Source organism: Chionomys nivalis, chromosome 8, assembly GCF_950005125.1.
Source record: "Chionomys nivalis chromosome 8, mChiNiv1.1, whole genome shotgun sequence".
In the NCBI taxonomy this organism is placed as follows: Eukaryota; Metazoa; Chordata; class Mammalia; order Rodentia; family Cricetidae; genus Chionomys; species Chionomys nivalis.
The window spans coordinates 28,990,514-29,006,318 of record NC_080093.1 but is presented as its reverse complement, the minus strand read 5'-3'; the positions used below and the strand labels follow the sequence as shown (position 1 = coordinate 29,006,318).

Here is a 15,805-nt window from a genome sequence, read left to right as displayed (position 1 = left end):
AATTCAAGGTCAGTTTAGGACATTTAGGAGACTATGGAAAGAAAAAGAAAGGGGGTGGGTAGATAAATCTAGTAACTTTCTACTTGGCAATAACCACAATTATTATTTTGCTCATTTTTCTTGTTTCAAAGTAATAATACCCAATATCCTAAGACCCAAGCATGAGTAATTCTAGAACTTTTACAAATCTTAGGTGAAAGATGATACAGTCAAAGGTTTGGGTAGATAATATTACTTACTATTGACATTTATTAGTCTTTCCCAACTAAAGCAAAACAAACATTAGGAAATTTAATAAGAATTTTAAACAAACATACTAATAGGCTAGAAAGTAAAGAAACACTGCTCTACCAAGGCAATGTTATTATATGAGATCTACAATATTTTCAAGTGAAACAGAAACTCTAGACAATAAAGTTTACAGTACTGAAAATAATACCTTTTATTGGTACTATAATATACTCTTTCTAGCCTCACTAGCAGCCTCCTATTAAGCTATCCAGTTTTTAATATATGGTATATTACAATTTTCCACAATTTTTCTCTCCCAAAAGACTGATAAAGAAAATCAATTCTCATATGAAGCTTTGGTTTGGTATCCGTGTCCAATACTGTACTCTCCTATCTCCAGATCCACGTGATTTCTTCACGTATCTCCTTGAAGGAACAAGACAATGCTTACCAATATATCTAGAGGATTTTATGCATCATCTAGTACTGTTCAAATACTTATTCAATAAGATCAATTTCATCTAGCTCAAAACTACAATGTCTTGAATAAAATATAGAAAGATATTTTAAACTTCACCCCTGCCCCATACCAGTTATACTACCTCTACATACCTCTAACACTCTAGAACATAGGTGACCACAGTAATCCTAAAGTATGTGCCCGTGGAACACAACACACAGAGTACTTTATTTACAAACTAAGCCAAGATTTACCAATCAACCTCCATCAAGAAATTGCTTTTCTCAAGTTGAGGTAGATAAGGTCTAGATAGACTATCTTCCAGGAGGGGATTCCTCCTGTAATTGTCTTAAGCCTTTTGGACCCTTGAGAAAAAACAAAGTGAGCGACATGCAACTGCATGAGGGCTGTGATACAGCATTATGCCATCTAAGTGTTCTGTCAATGGAGCTATTTTATAATCACAGAGTAGGCTTTACCTTTTACCACACCTGGGCATGTGTTTTTAAATCTTTTGGAAAGAGGGAATGATCTCAAATCCTAGAACAAAAGAAGTGATCAATAAATGTCTTACTGAATTCTATTTTCATCCCACATTTAAACATTTTCAGGGCCTTTTCTGAATAAAACTATTCTAAAACAAACGGCAATTATAATAATTATAATAGAATTACATGCAATATCAAACTCTTAATATTCTATAGTTCTGAACAAGAGGAAAGTCCAGATTCTATTACTAAAGGGCAAAAGTCTCCAATGTTTAAATATATATAAAAAGGAGTTCTATACTTTGGGTTCTCTTGAGCTCCTATAAACCTTCTACTTTTTCATAAAAGAGAACGACAGAACTTGGTGGGACTACCCAAAACAAGCCTCTTGTCAAAATTTCCAACCAATTTCTAAATTTCGGCCTTAGTCAAAACAACCAAACCTCAAATTTGACTTAGGACAGTATTAAAATCAGTCTAAAGAATTCACTTTGATTCAATTACTACTTGCACTTAGACATCTTGATTTTTAAAAATTTGAGGCTTTTGTCCGCTATGATTCTTTTATATTTCTGTTTCCAAGGAAAACATTTTTTTGCCAATTAAAAAGAAATTTCTAAACCAACCTTCAGCTCTATTTTAAGACAGCATTTCTCTACCTGTGGGTCTCGACCCCTGGGGGACGTCGGATGACCCTTTCACAGACCACTGGAAAACACATATAATAATATTAGGATTCATAACAGTAGAGAAATTACTGTTATGAAGTATCTGTAAAAATAATTTTATAGTTGGGAGTCACCACAAAATTAAAGTATTAGGAAGGTTGAGAACCAGTTTTAAGAGATATTTTAACTCATATATGTATCATTTTAATAATCATTTGATTATTTTCATCAAAATATCTGAAATATCCAAATGCAAAAAATCTTAATTCACCTTCATTAGTGTTATCAATGATGGATATTTTATAACATCAACCTTTTAAAACTAGAAAAAGCTATTCTTGGACTATATGTGAAAATATTCTTTTTATTTTCTTCTTCTTCTTTTTTTTTAGGTTTTACAGACAGGGTTTCTCTGTAGCTTTGGAGCCTGTCCTGGAACTAGCTCTTGTAGCCTAGGCTGGCCTCAAACTCACAAAGATCCGCCTGCCTCTGCCTCCTAAGTGCTGGGATTAAAGGCGAGCGCCACCACAGCCCGGCTTTTCTTCTTTTAAAAAACGATTTACTTATTTTTAACTTTATGTGCACTGGTGTTTTGTCTGTGTGAGCATGTTGACGCCATGGAACTGGAATTACAGACACTTTTATGCTGCCGTGTGGGTGCTAGGAATTGAACCTGGGTCCTCTGGAAGAAGTCAGTCCTCTTAACCACTGAATCTTTTCAGGCCCATGAAAATATTCTTAAAACCTTCAAAAATACCTCCATTGATCAATTTTGAGAGAATCTTAAAATTTGTCATTTTTCTAACTCTTTCTTTTAAAAGATTTTGTGTGTGCGAGTGTGGTTTTATATATATATATATATATATATATAGAGAGAGAGAGAGAGAGAGATCTCAATATAGATAGATAGACAGATAGACTGACAGACAGAGATATATAAAAGCAAGCCGTCCTCTAATTCTTGAATTCTGGGATTGAAGGTGTGCATTACCATGCTGAGCTTAATCCCTATTTGTAATGCTAACTAGTGTTTCTTGGTTGCCTTAAATGATATTCCTTCTAAATACACACATTGTCTAAAGAGAAGAAAGTCCAAAGGGATGGAAAGAATCCTGGCTAATTGTCAACTTGACATAAGCTAGTATCATTTTAGAAATGGAAACGTGAGTTTAGAAAATTCCCCCACTAACCTGGCCTGAAGATTGATGTGAGAGAAACCAGCTCACTGTGGGCAGTGACACCCTGAGCAGAAGGTCCTGGAAGGTATAAAAAGGCTGGCTGAGCAAGCCATGGAGAGCAAGTCGGTATGCAGCACTCCTCTCTGCCTTCTCCTTCAGTTCCTGCCTTGTTTGAGTTCCTGTCCTGATTTCCCTTAACTGTAAGATGAAATAAAACCTTTCCTCCCCAAGTTGCTATTGGTCACGATGTTTTAACACAGCAACAGAAACTAAGACAAGTGGTATAAATTATAGCTTTAAAATTAATTACTTAAAAAATTATGTTGTGTCTTTCAAAAATATGGTGTCACTTTAGGGGAAAAATATACACATCTGTAGCTCAATTCAGAATGTATGCAAGCATTTAATTAGGTTTTGGAAATTGAAAGAACAAGACCTAAGCCTCAATCCTAGTTCTGAAAGAAACAATTCAACAACATATACGAATTTAGTTTATAGGTTTCTATATTTAGCACTACTATAAATGCCACAAAGATACAAGCCAAAACAAGAGTCTACTTAGGTTCTAATATTTTCTTCCCTTCCTAGATACTACATAGCTTCCTGCAGCATAGATATATGATTTAGACCCCTACTAAAGCATACAGAATAATTTGTGCTTTCTAGAAATCTGTTTCACGCCTTGCATTCACTGTAGTGTACTGGAATGTCCCCATATAACTCCTGAAAAATCCAAGACCATTATTCAGCTCCTTTAAGAATCAGTTCAAGTGTAACCCTCTAGCAGCTTTAAACTACTCTCTTCCCTTCTCCTTCCCCCTCACTTGCCATCCTACTCTCCCTTAGCTTTAAGTCAATTTCCTTTAGATTTCTGTTCTGTATATCCATTATACAAGTATTATAATAATCATATACAAGTATTATTTTAAATGTTTCCATACCACTTGGAGGCAAAGAACTAATATTTTCATCCCCCCCCCCGGTTGATTTTTTTGATACAGGGTTTTTCAGTGTAGACCTGACTGTTCTGGAACTTGCTTTGTAGACTAGTCTGGCTTCAAACTCACAGAGATCCACCTTGGTGCTGGGAATAAAAGTGAGCAAAACCACTCTCGGCTTTGATGTTTTCATTTTAAGGACAATGCCTAACTTCACTAAAGAAATATTTGTAGGGGCTGGAGAGATGGCTCAGAGGTTAAGAGCACTGACTGCTCTTCCAGAGGTTCTGAGTTCAATTCCCAGCAACCACATGGTGACTCACAACCATCTGTAATGAGATCTGGCACCCTCTTCTGGCGTGCAGGCATACATGGAGACAGAATGTTGAATACATAATAAATAAATAAATAAATCTTTTTTAAAAAAAGAAATAGTCTAACATTTTTACTGTATGGATGAAGAAACAGTTCTGTTACACATGTTCCTAGCACCAGTACCACTCAGCTGTTCTCTAATGATAATGTGGCATCCTCTTTACCTATTATACCTCATCAAATGCTTAATGGAAGGCTCAACTATGTGTAGCAGCTCAAAAAAAAAAAGGTTTCTTTTTTTTTTTTTTACATTTATTTTTGGAGGGTGTGTGTGTGTCCCCACAAGTGAAAGAGGACAACTTTCAGGAATCTATTCTCTCCCTCTACCACGAGTTCCAGGGATTAAATTCATGTTCTCAGACTTGGCAGCAGCTGCCTTTACCCACTGAGCCTTCTTGTCAGCTTCATATATGCAACATCTTTAAAGTAATCTTTACCATTTAAAAACAATAGTTAACTAGGTGTCTAAGAAATACACATCAGAAGATAAATGAAAACAATCTGTGATGCTGGCTTAATTACAAACATGGCACACATCACTTTAAGACAGTTACAAAGTCATCTATTTCCTGAAACACACAAGAAGTCTGTAGAACACTGCCCTAGTACATCTATTTATCTAACTTATATTCCAGCAGCTGTAGTTTTCATCAAGTTCTGCCCACTCAAAACACTCAGTTATGACTCATATTTTAAGCTAATATATAAGATTTTTTTGTATCTACAAATATAGTCTAGCACTTACAAAATGTTTGCATACATCAAATACATGTATACTGGTACAAAAACACAAGAGATTCAAAACTATCTACTTGAGACTATCACATTACTTTTACTACTAAAATGCAACTTTTATTTCTTTTGGCTTAAAAAAATCAGAGCTACATATTTTTATTAACTTTACAATATAAGTTTAACTTCTAAGTGTAGATACTATTGATCACATGGGATTATTTCTGAGCATAAGTCACTGGGCATAATGATATTTGTAAATTTTTATGAAAAAGAAAATAACTTGTCCTTTTAAAGGGAAAGATTTCTTATGCACAGTAACTTTGAAAATATCTACAGTCTAGTTATATCTATGTTACTTTCTAGAACTTCTATGTAGCTATTTTATCTCATTTTACATACCTGTTTCTCCATCTGTAAACTAGATGGACTACAAGAATGCTAAGGTTCCTTCTGTGTTTAAAATCCTGTGACATCAGTTTTAAGTATATTTAGCTATTTAAAAATAATGACATGTGGGACCAGAGAGATGGCTCAGATGGTTAAGAGAACTTACTGCTCTCCCAGAGGACCAGAGTGGATTCCTAGCACTCACTTCCGGTGGCTCGGCTCTCAAACCACCTGTAACTTGAGCTCCAGCGGGTCTGACAAACTCTTCTGGTCTCTAAGGGCAGCTGCATTCACATGCACATTAACACCCCACTACATGTGTGCACATGCGCGCGCATACACACCCACAATTACACACTTAAAAATAAAATCTTTTTTAAAAAAGCTTTCTTTATAAAATGATGACATGTGAATAAACTGGCTTTTTTTTTTTTTTTTTTTTTTTTTGGTTTTTCAAGACAGGGTTTCTCTGTAGCTTTGGTGCCCGTCCTGGAACTAGCTCTTGTAGACCAGGCTGGCCTCGAACTCCCAGAGATCCGCCTGCCTCTGCCTCCCCGAGTGCTGGGATTAAAGGCGTGTGCCACCACCGCCCTGCTAAACTGGCTTTTTATATGTACCATCTCCGCCACACCACAATGCCCTGTAAAGGTAAGCTACAAACACAGTAAGAAATATCCATCACCAAATAAACATATTAAAAATAATCTATAGCTATTTGCAAATAGTTAACCTATTGCCAAATAATTCTATTTTATTGAAGAATGCAAAAACATCTTTAGCTTGTTTAAAGGGAATTTGCCTTCTAGTAACTTAAGCACTCACTATATTACTCTTTTAATGAAATTAGTCAGCAACAGATTTGGAATTAGTATATGAGCAGCCAAAGACAAATGAAGAATAGATTATTTTACATATATGCAATGCCCAGGTCCAGATTTGAGATAATATTCATTTTACTGCATACTGTGATTAATACATTGAGTTACATGACCAACGGTATTGACTTTGTTTTTAAAAAACCCATTTAGTTCTCATAGCAATTTTTTGAAGAAGATGAGATGATACTGTTCCCATTTTACAGGCAAGGAAATAGGTCAAAAAAGTCAATCAGGCAAGTTCATTCAGCTAATAAATAGCCAAACTCCTATTCTGAGGACTAGAGAGGTAGATGGTTCAGTGGTTAACCAACCCTTGACACCCAATCAAGACGATCCATTCGATTTGTTCAGATCCCATTACCACAGAACAAGCCCATAAGCCCAGCTCCACAGGAGATGAAGACAGGAGGCTAGCTGGGTATTGCTGGCTTCCAATCCCTAAGAAAATGCAAGTCTCACATTTAGGGAGGAGCCATGCCGCACGGGAAAAGGTGGAGAGTAACAGCACACACTAGGCACTTGCTCCTAGCTTCCACTTCCTCATCATGCTCCCACACATGCAAGCGCACATACACACTCTCTCACACACACAAAGTAAAAAATCTTGGCAATATATTATTCCACCTTTATTAATACTCCTAATATTTAAAGACGTTTCTATTACTGAAAATTTTTAATTAACTGAGCTCACGTCCAGTATATAGAGATTGTTCAATTTTAGTGTCCTATGTTAACTTATTTTCTCTTCCTAAAAGGGGGAAGAGGAGGATTTAGGTGATGTATATCAAAACAATGGTACAATTTGAACTACCTATAATTCCTAGTAGAATAAAAAATTTCTAAGGCTCTATACTTAATTTCGTGGTAGATTGCTTGTCTCGTATGTTTGAAACCCTCTGTTTTATCTAGCACTGGAAGAAAAGACAAACAGACACACACACAGTACAAGTCTAAACCTATGAAAGACGTTGTGTTGATGCATTCATTTCGTGTCATTGCAAAAATTTAACTTCCTCAGATGGAACAAACCCCTAATAACACTAAATTTCCAATGGCTGAAACTGGTAGAAGATAAAAATTTTAAGCGGTCATCTTTCTACACGAGCCCAAATTACTTTCTAAAGGTTTTTCCGCCCTACATGCTGTTTTAGACGCCATGCTAAAAATGTCTGCAAGTGGCGGGTTCAACTTCCATCCTACAAAAGGCTTTCCCTTCTGCCTACTCGTGCGACTCTTAACATCTGGAACCTCTCTAATGTCCTCGGGAGTTCTGGGCTCCTCCGTGGACGCACTCGCCCTTCTAGCCATGCCCATCACACCCCTCCGGTTCCGCGCCCAGCGCTGCTCCTCCTCCCGAGGTGCCAGCACCAACTCAGCACCTATCAGCGCCGCCCCCCAGGCCCTGGCCCAGCCCCTCCTCGGACACGTGTGCGGGTGTGTTTGTGTCTGTCTGTCAGTCCCACTGGGGACCCGGCTCGCTTACCGAGAGAGAAGGGCCAACTTCTGCTCCAGCAACATCTCCAGCTTCTGGCCCTGTTTGGAGATCCAGTGGTCGACTCCGTGCAGACGGTAGCACGTCTCCAGCATCAACCTGAAGTCCGCCACAAACTCGGTGATGCCCCTGTACTGGCCGCTGGAGAACTTCTCCTCCATCTTCAACAGACACATGCCCTGGCCCGGCTGCGGCGGGACGACGCGACCGCCCCGGCCCCCGGCGCGCCGCCCTTCGGCCACCTCTTCTTCCCCGGCGGCAACGCCCCCCAAGGGCTGCAGGAAAGGGGCGGTGAGGCCGCGGTGCTTCTCCTGCAGGAACTCGCCCAGGATGCGGTAGCCCTGCTGCAGCTCGTAGGTCAGGTCCTGCTCCCTGCAGCCACCGCCCGCGACCACCGTCGCCTCTGCCACCTCCTCCTCGTCGTCGTCGTCCAACGAGGAGGCACTCCTCCTGCGGACCAGCTCCGAGGCCCGGGCCGCCGCTGCCACCTCCTCCTCCTTCTCTTTCCCTTCCCGGGTCGTCGGTGGCGGCCGCTCCTCCTCCGCGGCCCACTCCATCTCCCCCGGCGTCCCCGGTTCGCTCATGTCCCCCGGCAGGCCCAGGCTGGGCGGTGAGGAACGACCGCTCGAGGCGCCGGGAGACGCGTGAGCGCTGGCCGCCTCCTCAGAGAGCCGAGGCGCCGCCGCGCAGCCCCAGCCGCATCGGGCCTTGCTCTCCAGTCGCCGGCCGGGACCCGCGCGCGCGGGGGTCTCAGGCTCGCGCCCGCGGGGCGGGGTTACATGGCGCGCGGGGGAGGGGGGAGAGGAGAGCCTAGGTGCCCTCCTCTCCCCTCCCCGCGGCGGCGCGAGGCCCGCGCCGGCTTCACCCTCCGCCCGCCCGCTCACCGGCCGGGCCGCCGGGGCCTCGGCGCCCCACCCCCTCCCGGGCCGCCGGGGCGCTGGGAGGGGGCGAGGAGGAAGAGGGCGCTACTCCTTCCCGAGTGGGCCGCAGCACCGGGCCGCCGCGGCTCCGGCTCCTCCTCCCTCACACCCCCTCCCGACCCTGTCTACCTGCGGGGGACCTGGGCAGGAGGAGGCGGCGCACTGACCGGGCCGGCGACAACTGTCAGTTAGAAGCCCCGCTGGGCGGGGGGGGGCGAGGGGAGGGGCGGAGAGGAAAGGGGGAGGGCACTCAGCCCCCCCGGCCGGGGAGAGCTGTGTAGAGCGGCAAAGAAAGAAGCGCCGTCGCCATTCCCGGCGCGCATGCGTAGTGGCACGAGGTGGCCCCGCCCCCTTTCGTCCCGCCCTGCGACGCCGAAGCCGGGACTTGGCTCCTCCGCCGGCCCGGAGGCCGAGTGTGGAGGCGGGCCGATGATGTCATCAATATGCGGACTTGGGCGAGGGGTGGGGTGGAGGGAGAAGCAGAGCGCCTGCGCGGGCGCACGCTCTTAGGAAAGTGACCAGAAGACTAGAAATTACTTTTGTGAGACCTTTTCTGGTCCTAAAAGTTTTAATATAAGTTTTTTCAAAGCATTTAACTAGTTGACCTTTATTAAGGACAAATGAATAACGAGAACACACAAAAGTAAATCCTCTCCCTCGTAAAAGTAAATCCCCTCCTCCCTGTGACTTGCAGGTTTCTTTACATAAAACTAGCGGTTAGGAAAAATCAGAAAGGAAAGTCTAAGCACTGCGCAAAAGAAGATTGGAGGATTGTAGAACTTTAGTACTCGAAACTCCAGCTCCAAGTTAACACTTTTTAAAACATATTTGTAAACCAAATCCTGTTTTCTATTGATATTTCAAAAACGGAAAACACCTGGATTCTTAAGTTTAGCTAACAATTATGGAAATGCAATCTCGCTCAAATGTCTCCAAACATTTCTACTCAAACTAAGCTGTACAGCTTGTCATTGGTGTAGCTTTAACAATCTCGCTACATATTTATTCATAAATGACTAAAATGTGGACGACTCATCATTCACAAGTTAACATACTGCATAAAATAAGGGGGAAATGAGATATTAGATATAAAAGATATTACTGTTTTCTAATGCACATAATATTCACTTACTTGCTTGAAACTTGAAATGATATATCAAACCAAAACTATAGAAATGCAATTTGAACATGAAATTTTTAACTGAGATAGTCTCACCTTCAAGATTGTTTACTTTTGTATAAACAAAAGGACTGGTAAAATGCAATGCCTTAAAACCTTTTTTGTGTGGGGAGACTCAATAAGTTAAATAATAGTTGTAGGTAAAAATAGTGAAAAAGGAACATGAATTCGTGGAGTACAGACACATGCACAGACTTACACACATGCATGCACCCATCTGGTATTTGATTTCCTCTCTGTCAGACATAGCTCATGAACTGGCAAATATGTCTGGTTGGGCTTCCTTTGTCTCCTTTGACAAAACCGAAGAATCTAAAGCCTACCAAACTCAAGCAAATGCCCACTCCCTTTTAGCCACGAGATCTATTTCAAAATTCTCACACAATAGCTTTCGTTTATTGACCCCTGTGTTGCTCAGCACTTATATTCATTATCGCCTTTGATTCTTACAACAATCACATAAGCTACGTGTTATTCTTATCTTGCAGATGGGGAAACAAACACTTGGGAAAATTGTTTGTCAAGATTCAAATTGAAAAACTCCCTTACTTCAAAACTTCAAGTACCCAATTACAAATCATTTGCCAGAGTTTCACAAGACTGTATAAATTACAAACAACACATTGATAAGCGATTTCTGAAGTCACATAAGGGGAAAGGGTTATAGATGAGTAAAAGGAGCCTTAACTCCAGTTCGTGAAGGGGTCAAGATGATAGCAAACCAGGTCCTTGAAGGCTACAAAACAGTTGATGAAAATGCATTCTTTGTAGGTAAATAATAGACAAGAGGAGAAGTTGCCATTTAATCCCACCACCCAGAGAAAACTATTCAACATCAACGTAGCTTTTTTCTACTTATTTTAAATATACTTGTAACCATACCAAATATCAAATTCTGAACTATCTAAAAATCCTAAAAATATTTTTTAAAAAAGCTTTATATTCCTGTCCACAGTAGTCTAGATAGACCTAGTAGGGGAGAGATTTTGTATAAACCAAATTCTGAAGTATAAAGAACACAGCAGAAAAACAACCAATGGTAGTAACACTGACAATTTATTGAACACTTACTGGGTCTGACATATTTGCTGTTACACACACAGCACTCACAACAGGCTCAGGGAGTCACAATAGACATTCTTGCTTGTGAGTTTTGAATGAAGTTTTGCTAAGTAGAAACTTTTTTCTACTCTACAAAACACCTTCAGCAATAAGACATTTCAACTCATATAACTGACCCTAAATTCATAGAGTTGTTATAGAACAATACACTGATATATGACTAATCTTAAAGCTCTTTTCTTTTTAATGTTTAAAGATAAAATTAAGTTTGTTTCATTGTTTCTGTAGAATCTGTCAGGAACTGCTTCAAAACAGAAATCTATTTAAGCCCCATCCTGAAAGGAAGGGTTCCTCGTTTGGGGTGAGGGTAGGGGGATAATACACACAAACACAAAGCAATACTCTGCTAAACATGCAACAATAACTGACACCCACAAACACTGACTACTGATTCTTTACTAAGCTCTGTCATGGCCTGTCACGTGCTTACAGGATGAACTGTACCAGCACTTCCTTCTCCACACCCAAGGATGTTTCAGTTGACAAATTTTTAAGACCAATTTGGTTCTTATAACTCTCAGCTGAACACCTTGGGAACTGGAATTTAGTCATGCCCCAACCACTTTATAAGAGCTCTATATGAAAAGTTCATTTATATTATAGAAAAAAACCTCCTACATCCACTGTAGTACCTTGAAACTCTTTCCATTCTAGCAACCTTCCATTACCATAACGAACAGAAGTATTACCAAGGAAGAGTGAGTCTGCCAACGTACTCCACCCTCAACTCCACAGATGCTCACCCTGGAAGTTTCCCTTCCTTCGTGAGTGCTTTACAAGATGTCACAGACATCTAGAACCGCGTATACCGTTTACCCAGCAGCAACAGTTCAGACAAACAGCAATGAGTTATACATTTCACACTAAATAGGGGACGTGACAAATAACTTTAAGGCAACTGGAAGCACGAGTTACAACCACAGTTCCTTTAAGAGATGACACATGCAAAATAAACAGAAGACCTTAACACTATCCTGGGGAGACACGGAAGTATGAACTGCTCAGCAGAGAGAAGTGGTGTCTCTCGTGTGTAGCGGACGGCTCCACTCACAGCACTTTGTAGTTGTATGATAGCTGATACTCAAGTGACAGTGAAGTACTTCAGGCAAAATTGAGCAATTCTTGTAAAGCTTCCTGCTGGTCTTCATCGAGGTGGGATATACATTGCAGCCATAATTCTTCAGAAGTCTGTATCTGCCGAACAACGTTAGCTAGGCGTTTGGCACAGGGGTCTTCATGGCTAATAGTCTCATTAATTTTCCCTTCTGCAATTATACTGATGATTTTGGGAAGATTGGAATTATTGGGACCAATCACAACCGGGTGGTTACTTTCAATCAGGTCACAAAGAAAATTCAAAGTCTGAATAGCTTCCTCTTTATCTTCATGCAGCGGAAGCCATGACAGCCAGTGTGGGAGAACCTCATCTACGTTTACACAGTTGGGCTTGAACTTCATAATCTTCCCTATTGCCGAGATACAGTTCTCGGTGGCAATGACGTTTTTTTTGGTTTTGGAATTTGCACACTTAATGACCTTTACCAACAGCGGAACAGCTTCTGAACATAAAGAACGATAATCGTCTCCACCGAACTGTGCCATCACACCCAATCCATAGGCGGCAGCTTGCCTGACTTCGGGGTTGGTATCTCGCATATTGAGCAGCATTGGCCACCGAAAATACTCCACATATTTGAACGAGGTTGGGCTGCAGTGCTCGATGATATCATCAAATATGCACAGTCCCCACTGTCTGTCTGGCCACGGCCTACTTGAACAAATGAGATTCACAATCAACGGAAGGAGCTGCTCAAACCACGGCAGAATCTTCTCCCTATAAGTGCTAAAAAGTGAGTGCAGGATATCCGACACTTTGGTCAGGATATACACGTCACACTCATCCTCATCTTGAAGCGACATCTCGACCTGCTGGTCGTAATTTTCTTCCTGCCTTTTCACCTGCCGCAACTCCTGGTTCTTAAAGTGCCCTTCAAGCTTTGCCTTCAAAATGCCTCCCAGCTCCTCCAAGTGTTCATCATTAAGACAACCGTCTCCCATCACCTCGATGGACTTTGCAAAAGAGTTCATTATTTCTGAGAGTACATCTGTGTCAGGTTCAGTTCCAATGGCCTTGATTAAGGGGTCACATATCAGCTGCCACATCTGTGAAAGGTACTCCGAGCCCCGGATCCTTGCACATTCCAGGAGGAAGGGCATGGCTTCTGCAGCCGCCACCCGAACATTGTCGTGAAAATAAAACTTCAGCAAAGGAACCATCAGCTTCACAACTTGTTCCGTATACTCCACAAACCCTTCTTTTAACTCCTTAGCATAGTAAACCAACATCTGGCAAGCAGTTGCTTTTGCCTCGAGTCCTGAGGTCTTAATTCCAAAGCTTTGCTGGTCCCCAAGATTTACAAACTGCCAGCCATCATCATCACTCATGTTCTCCACATCTTGGGTGTCCAGGAGAGCGACATCAGGTTTAGCTGAGGCAGTCTTAATAAGGGGCTCGATCACCAGGGGAAGATACTGCTCAAAGTCTTTCCCAAGAATTTTACACATTCGAGCCCAGGCTGACACCATGTAGGAGGTTTGAGGGTCGTCGTCTTCCATAGCATTTAAGTCTGACTGTGTCTTCAGCAGTAACTGCATCACATTCGATGCATCCTGCAGAAATTTTTCCTTCCCCACGGCAAGACCCACATGGCTAATGCACTCAATAGTTTTTCCTCGAAGAAGCTTGAGTTCCTTTTGAACCGCGAGCTCAACAACGTGTGTGAGGGAGGGCATAAATAAATCATAATATGGCACAAAGCTTTCCTCTATTGCATCTGCAACTGAAGCAATGGTTGTCACAAGCTGTTCTAAGGCCAACTTAGTTCCATTCCGAATCAGCTCTTGCAGTTTAATAACCAAGATGGAATGGAGACTTTTTACCATATTTTCCAAATACAGAACTAGCAATGACTTGGGGCAGTCTTCAATAAAAATAACAAGAGCAGAAGCCGCATGAGACTGCACACGCTGATTACCTTGATTTTCCATGGTTCGCAGCAAAGCTGGAATCACTATTTCATGGAATTTCTTTTGGAAGCTAGGTGCAAAATCGGTAGCCATCTGTCCAAGCGTGGTGCAGGCAGCAGCCCTCACCCTTGGATGAGGATCCTGAAGAAAAAGCAAAACCGAGTTAACTGTTTCATCTAGAATTGGTTCCATTTGCTGATGGCAACCTTCTCCAATGGCCGATAAGGCCATTAATCCAGCATGGCGACATTTCCAGTCATGGCTCTGAAGCATCTGCATGATATGCTCCTTGGTCATGGGCAAAACAACTTTTCCACCAAGTCCACAAGCCAGTCTGTCTAGTGCACTCTCGGCAGCAACGGCATTGCTGTCAAAATCATCTTCTTCCATCTCATCAGCATTTACCCAGTCCTCATCGTCTTGCAGATCAACCATCATCGCTAATATATGAGGCACAGCCTGGGCAATAATATTCGTATGTTTTTTCAACATCGGCGTTGCCGTTTCGGATAAGGTCACTATTACTTCCAGAGCCAGCTGGCGTTGCAGGTTACTAAGCCTAGAGTCTCCGCATAACTTCAGGCTCAACTGTAGAGTATCTTCTAAATAGGGACCCAAATACTTAGGCACCGTGTCCGCAATCTCAACAAGGGACTCAAGCACCGAATCATCATCCTGGTAGCAGGAATCATTCACAGCCTGTAAGATGCCAGGAAGCAGGTCTGCGAAGTCTTTGAAAAGCGCAATATTGTTTTCATTGGCAAGGACAAAGGCAGCTGCAGCTCTAGCAGATAATGTCCTGATTGCTGGATGCTCTTGATCTTGAATACACTGGTCCAGCAACCTCTTGATGATATCCAAATCGTGGCGATCTTGGTTCCCAAAAATCCCGGGAAAGTGCCAGAAAACGTGAAGTGCAACTTCCCACAGAACCACATTTTTAGAGTGAATCGAATCAATGAGGAATTTCAGACCTTCTGGCCAATGGTTAGTGCCATCCTCATCTATCAAATTCCTGGCCAGCACCGCAAAAATATCGCAAAGCTTTTTCCTCATGCTAGCATGTGTTTCTAACTTAACGGCCAGTATCAGCTCAATCTTGACATCCCTCTGCACATCAGAAGGCAGATTTGGATAGACCTCCTCAAACCCAGAGGACAAAAGCCGTCGTAGCAGTGCGGCAGCCATTTGTCTCACCTCATAACCTGCTCTTCTATTACGGACGGCGTCTAAGAGGAATGTAGTCTTACCCAGACCTGGGATATTCTCATAGACTTCCTCGGCTTCCCTCCGCACCATACAGCTGGGATTGATCAGGTTCTTCAGAAGCTGGTAAAACTCCTGCTTTTCCGACACGGTTGCCGGCAACCCTGCAGACCCGGCCGCCGCCATCGCGCCCTGTCAAAGCTACCGCGACGGGGAAGGAGGCAGGCAGTCTGCGGCTGGAGCAGTGACGTCAATGAGGCGACGGCGGGGATGGGCGGGGCACGCTTCCCAGGCCGACGCGGGGGTAACCCTGGAAGGCGAGGACGGGGATTTACGGTTCTGTGGGAGCAGCCTTCGTGTTGTGGGTTTCGTCCTTGTGTTTCTCGATCCCTGTTCGCCTGCAGAGGCGGGAAGGAGATAGAAGGAGAGAAATTCGCCCCGAAAGTCTACATACTGTATGATGCCCTTTTATAAAAGATCTCAAATAAGCTCGTCTATACGGATTTTAATTAGCGGTTGC

General features: G+C 42.5%; 2 protein-coding genes across 5 annotated transcripts in view; both read right to left on the bottom strand.

The window, feature by feature from the left end:
• The window catches only part of Kiaa2026 (KIAA2026 ortholog), a 77,219-nt gene extending 68,257 nt beyond the window's left edge, over nucleotides 1-8,962 (bottom strand). For all 4 annotated transcript variants that reach the window (XM_057777862.1, XM_057777863.1, XM_057777864.1 and 1 more), the window contains exon 1: nucleotides 7,822-8,962. In XM_057777862.1, the coding sequence (XP_057633845.1) occupies nucleotides 7,822-8,414 (593 nt within the window). In that variant the 5' untranslated portion in view covers nucleotides 8,415-8,962. The remainder of the gene's footprint in view (nucleotides 1-7,821) is intronic.
• A 417-nt stretch (nucleotides 8,963-9,379) lies between these two features.
• Ranbp6 (RAN binding protein 6) lies at nucleotides 9,380-15,508 on the bottom strand. The gene has a single exon (XM_057779368.1). The coding sequence runs from the start codon at nucleotides 15,469-15,471 to the stop codon at nucleotides 12,154-12,156; it is 3,318 nt and encodes a 1,105-aa protein (XP_057635351.1). The 5' UTR covers nucleotides 15,472-15,508; the 3' UTR covers nucleotides 9,380-12,153.
• Between the last annotated feature and the right edge of the window lie 297 nt (nucleotides 15,509-15,805).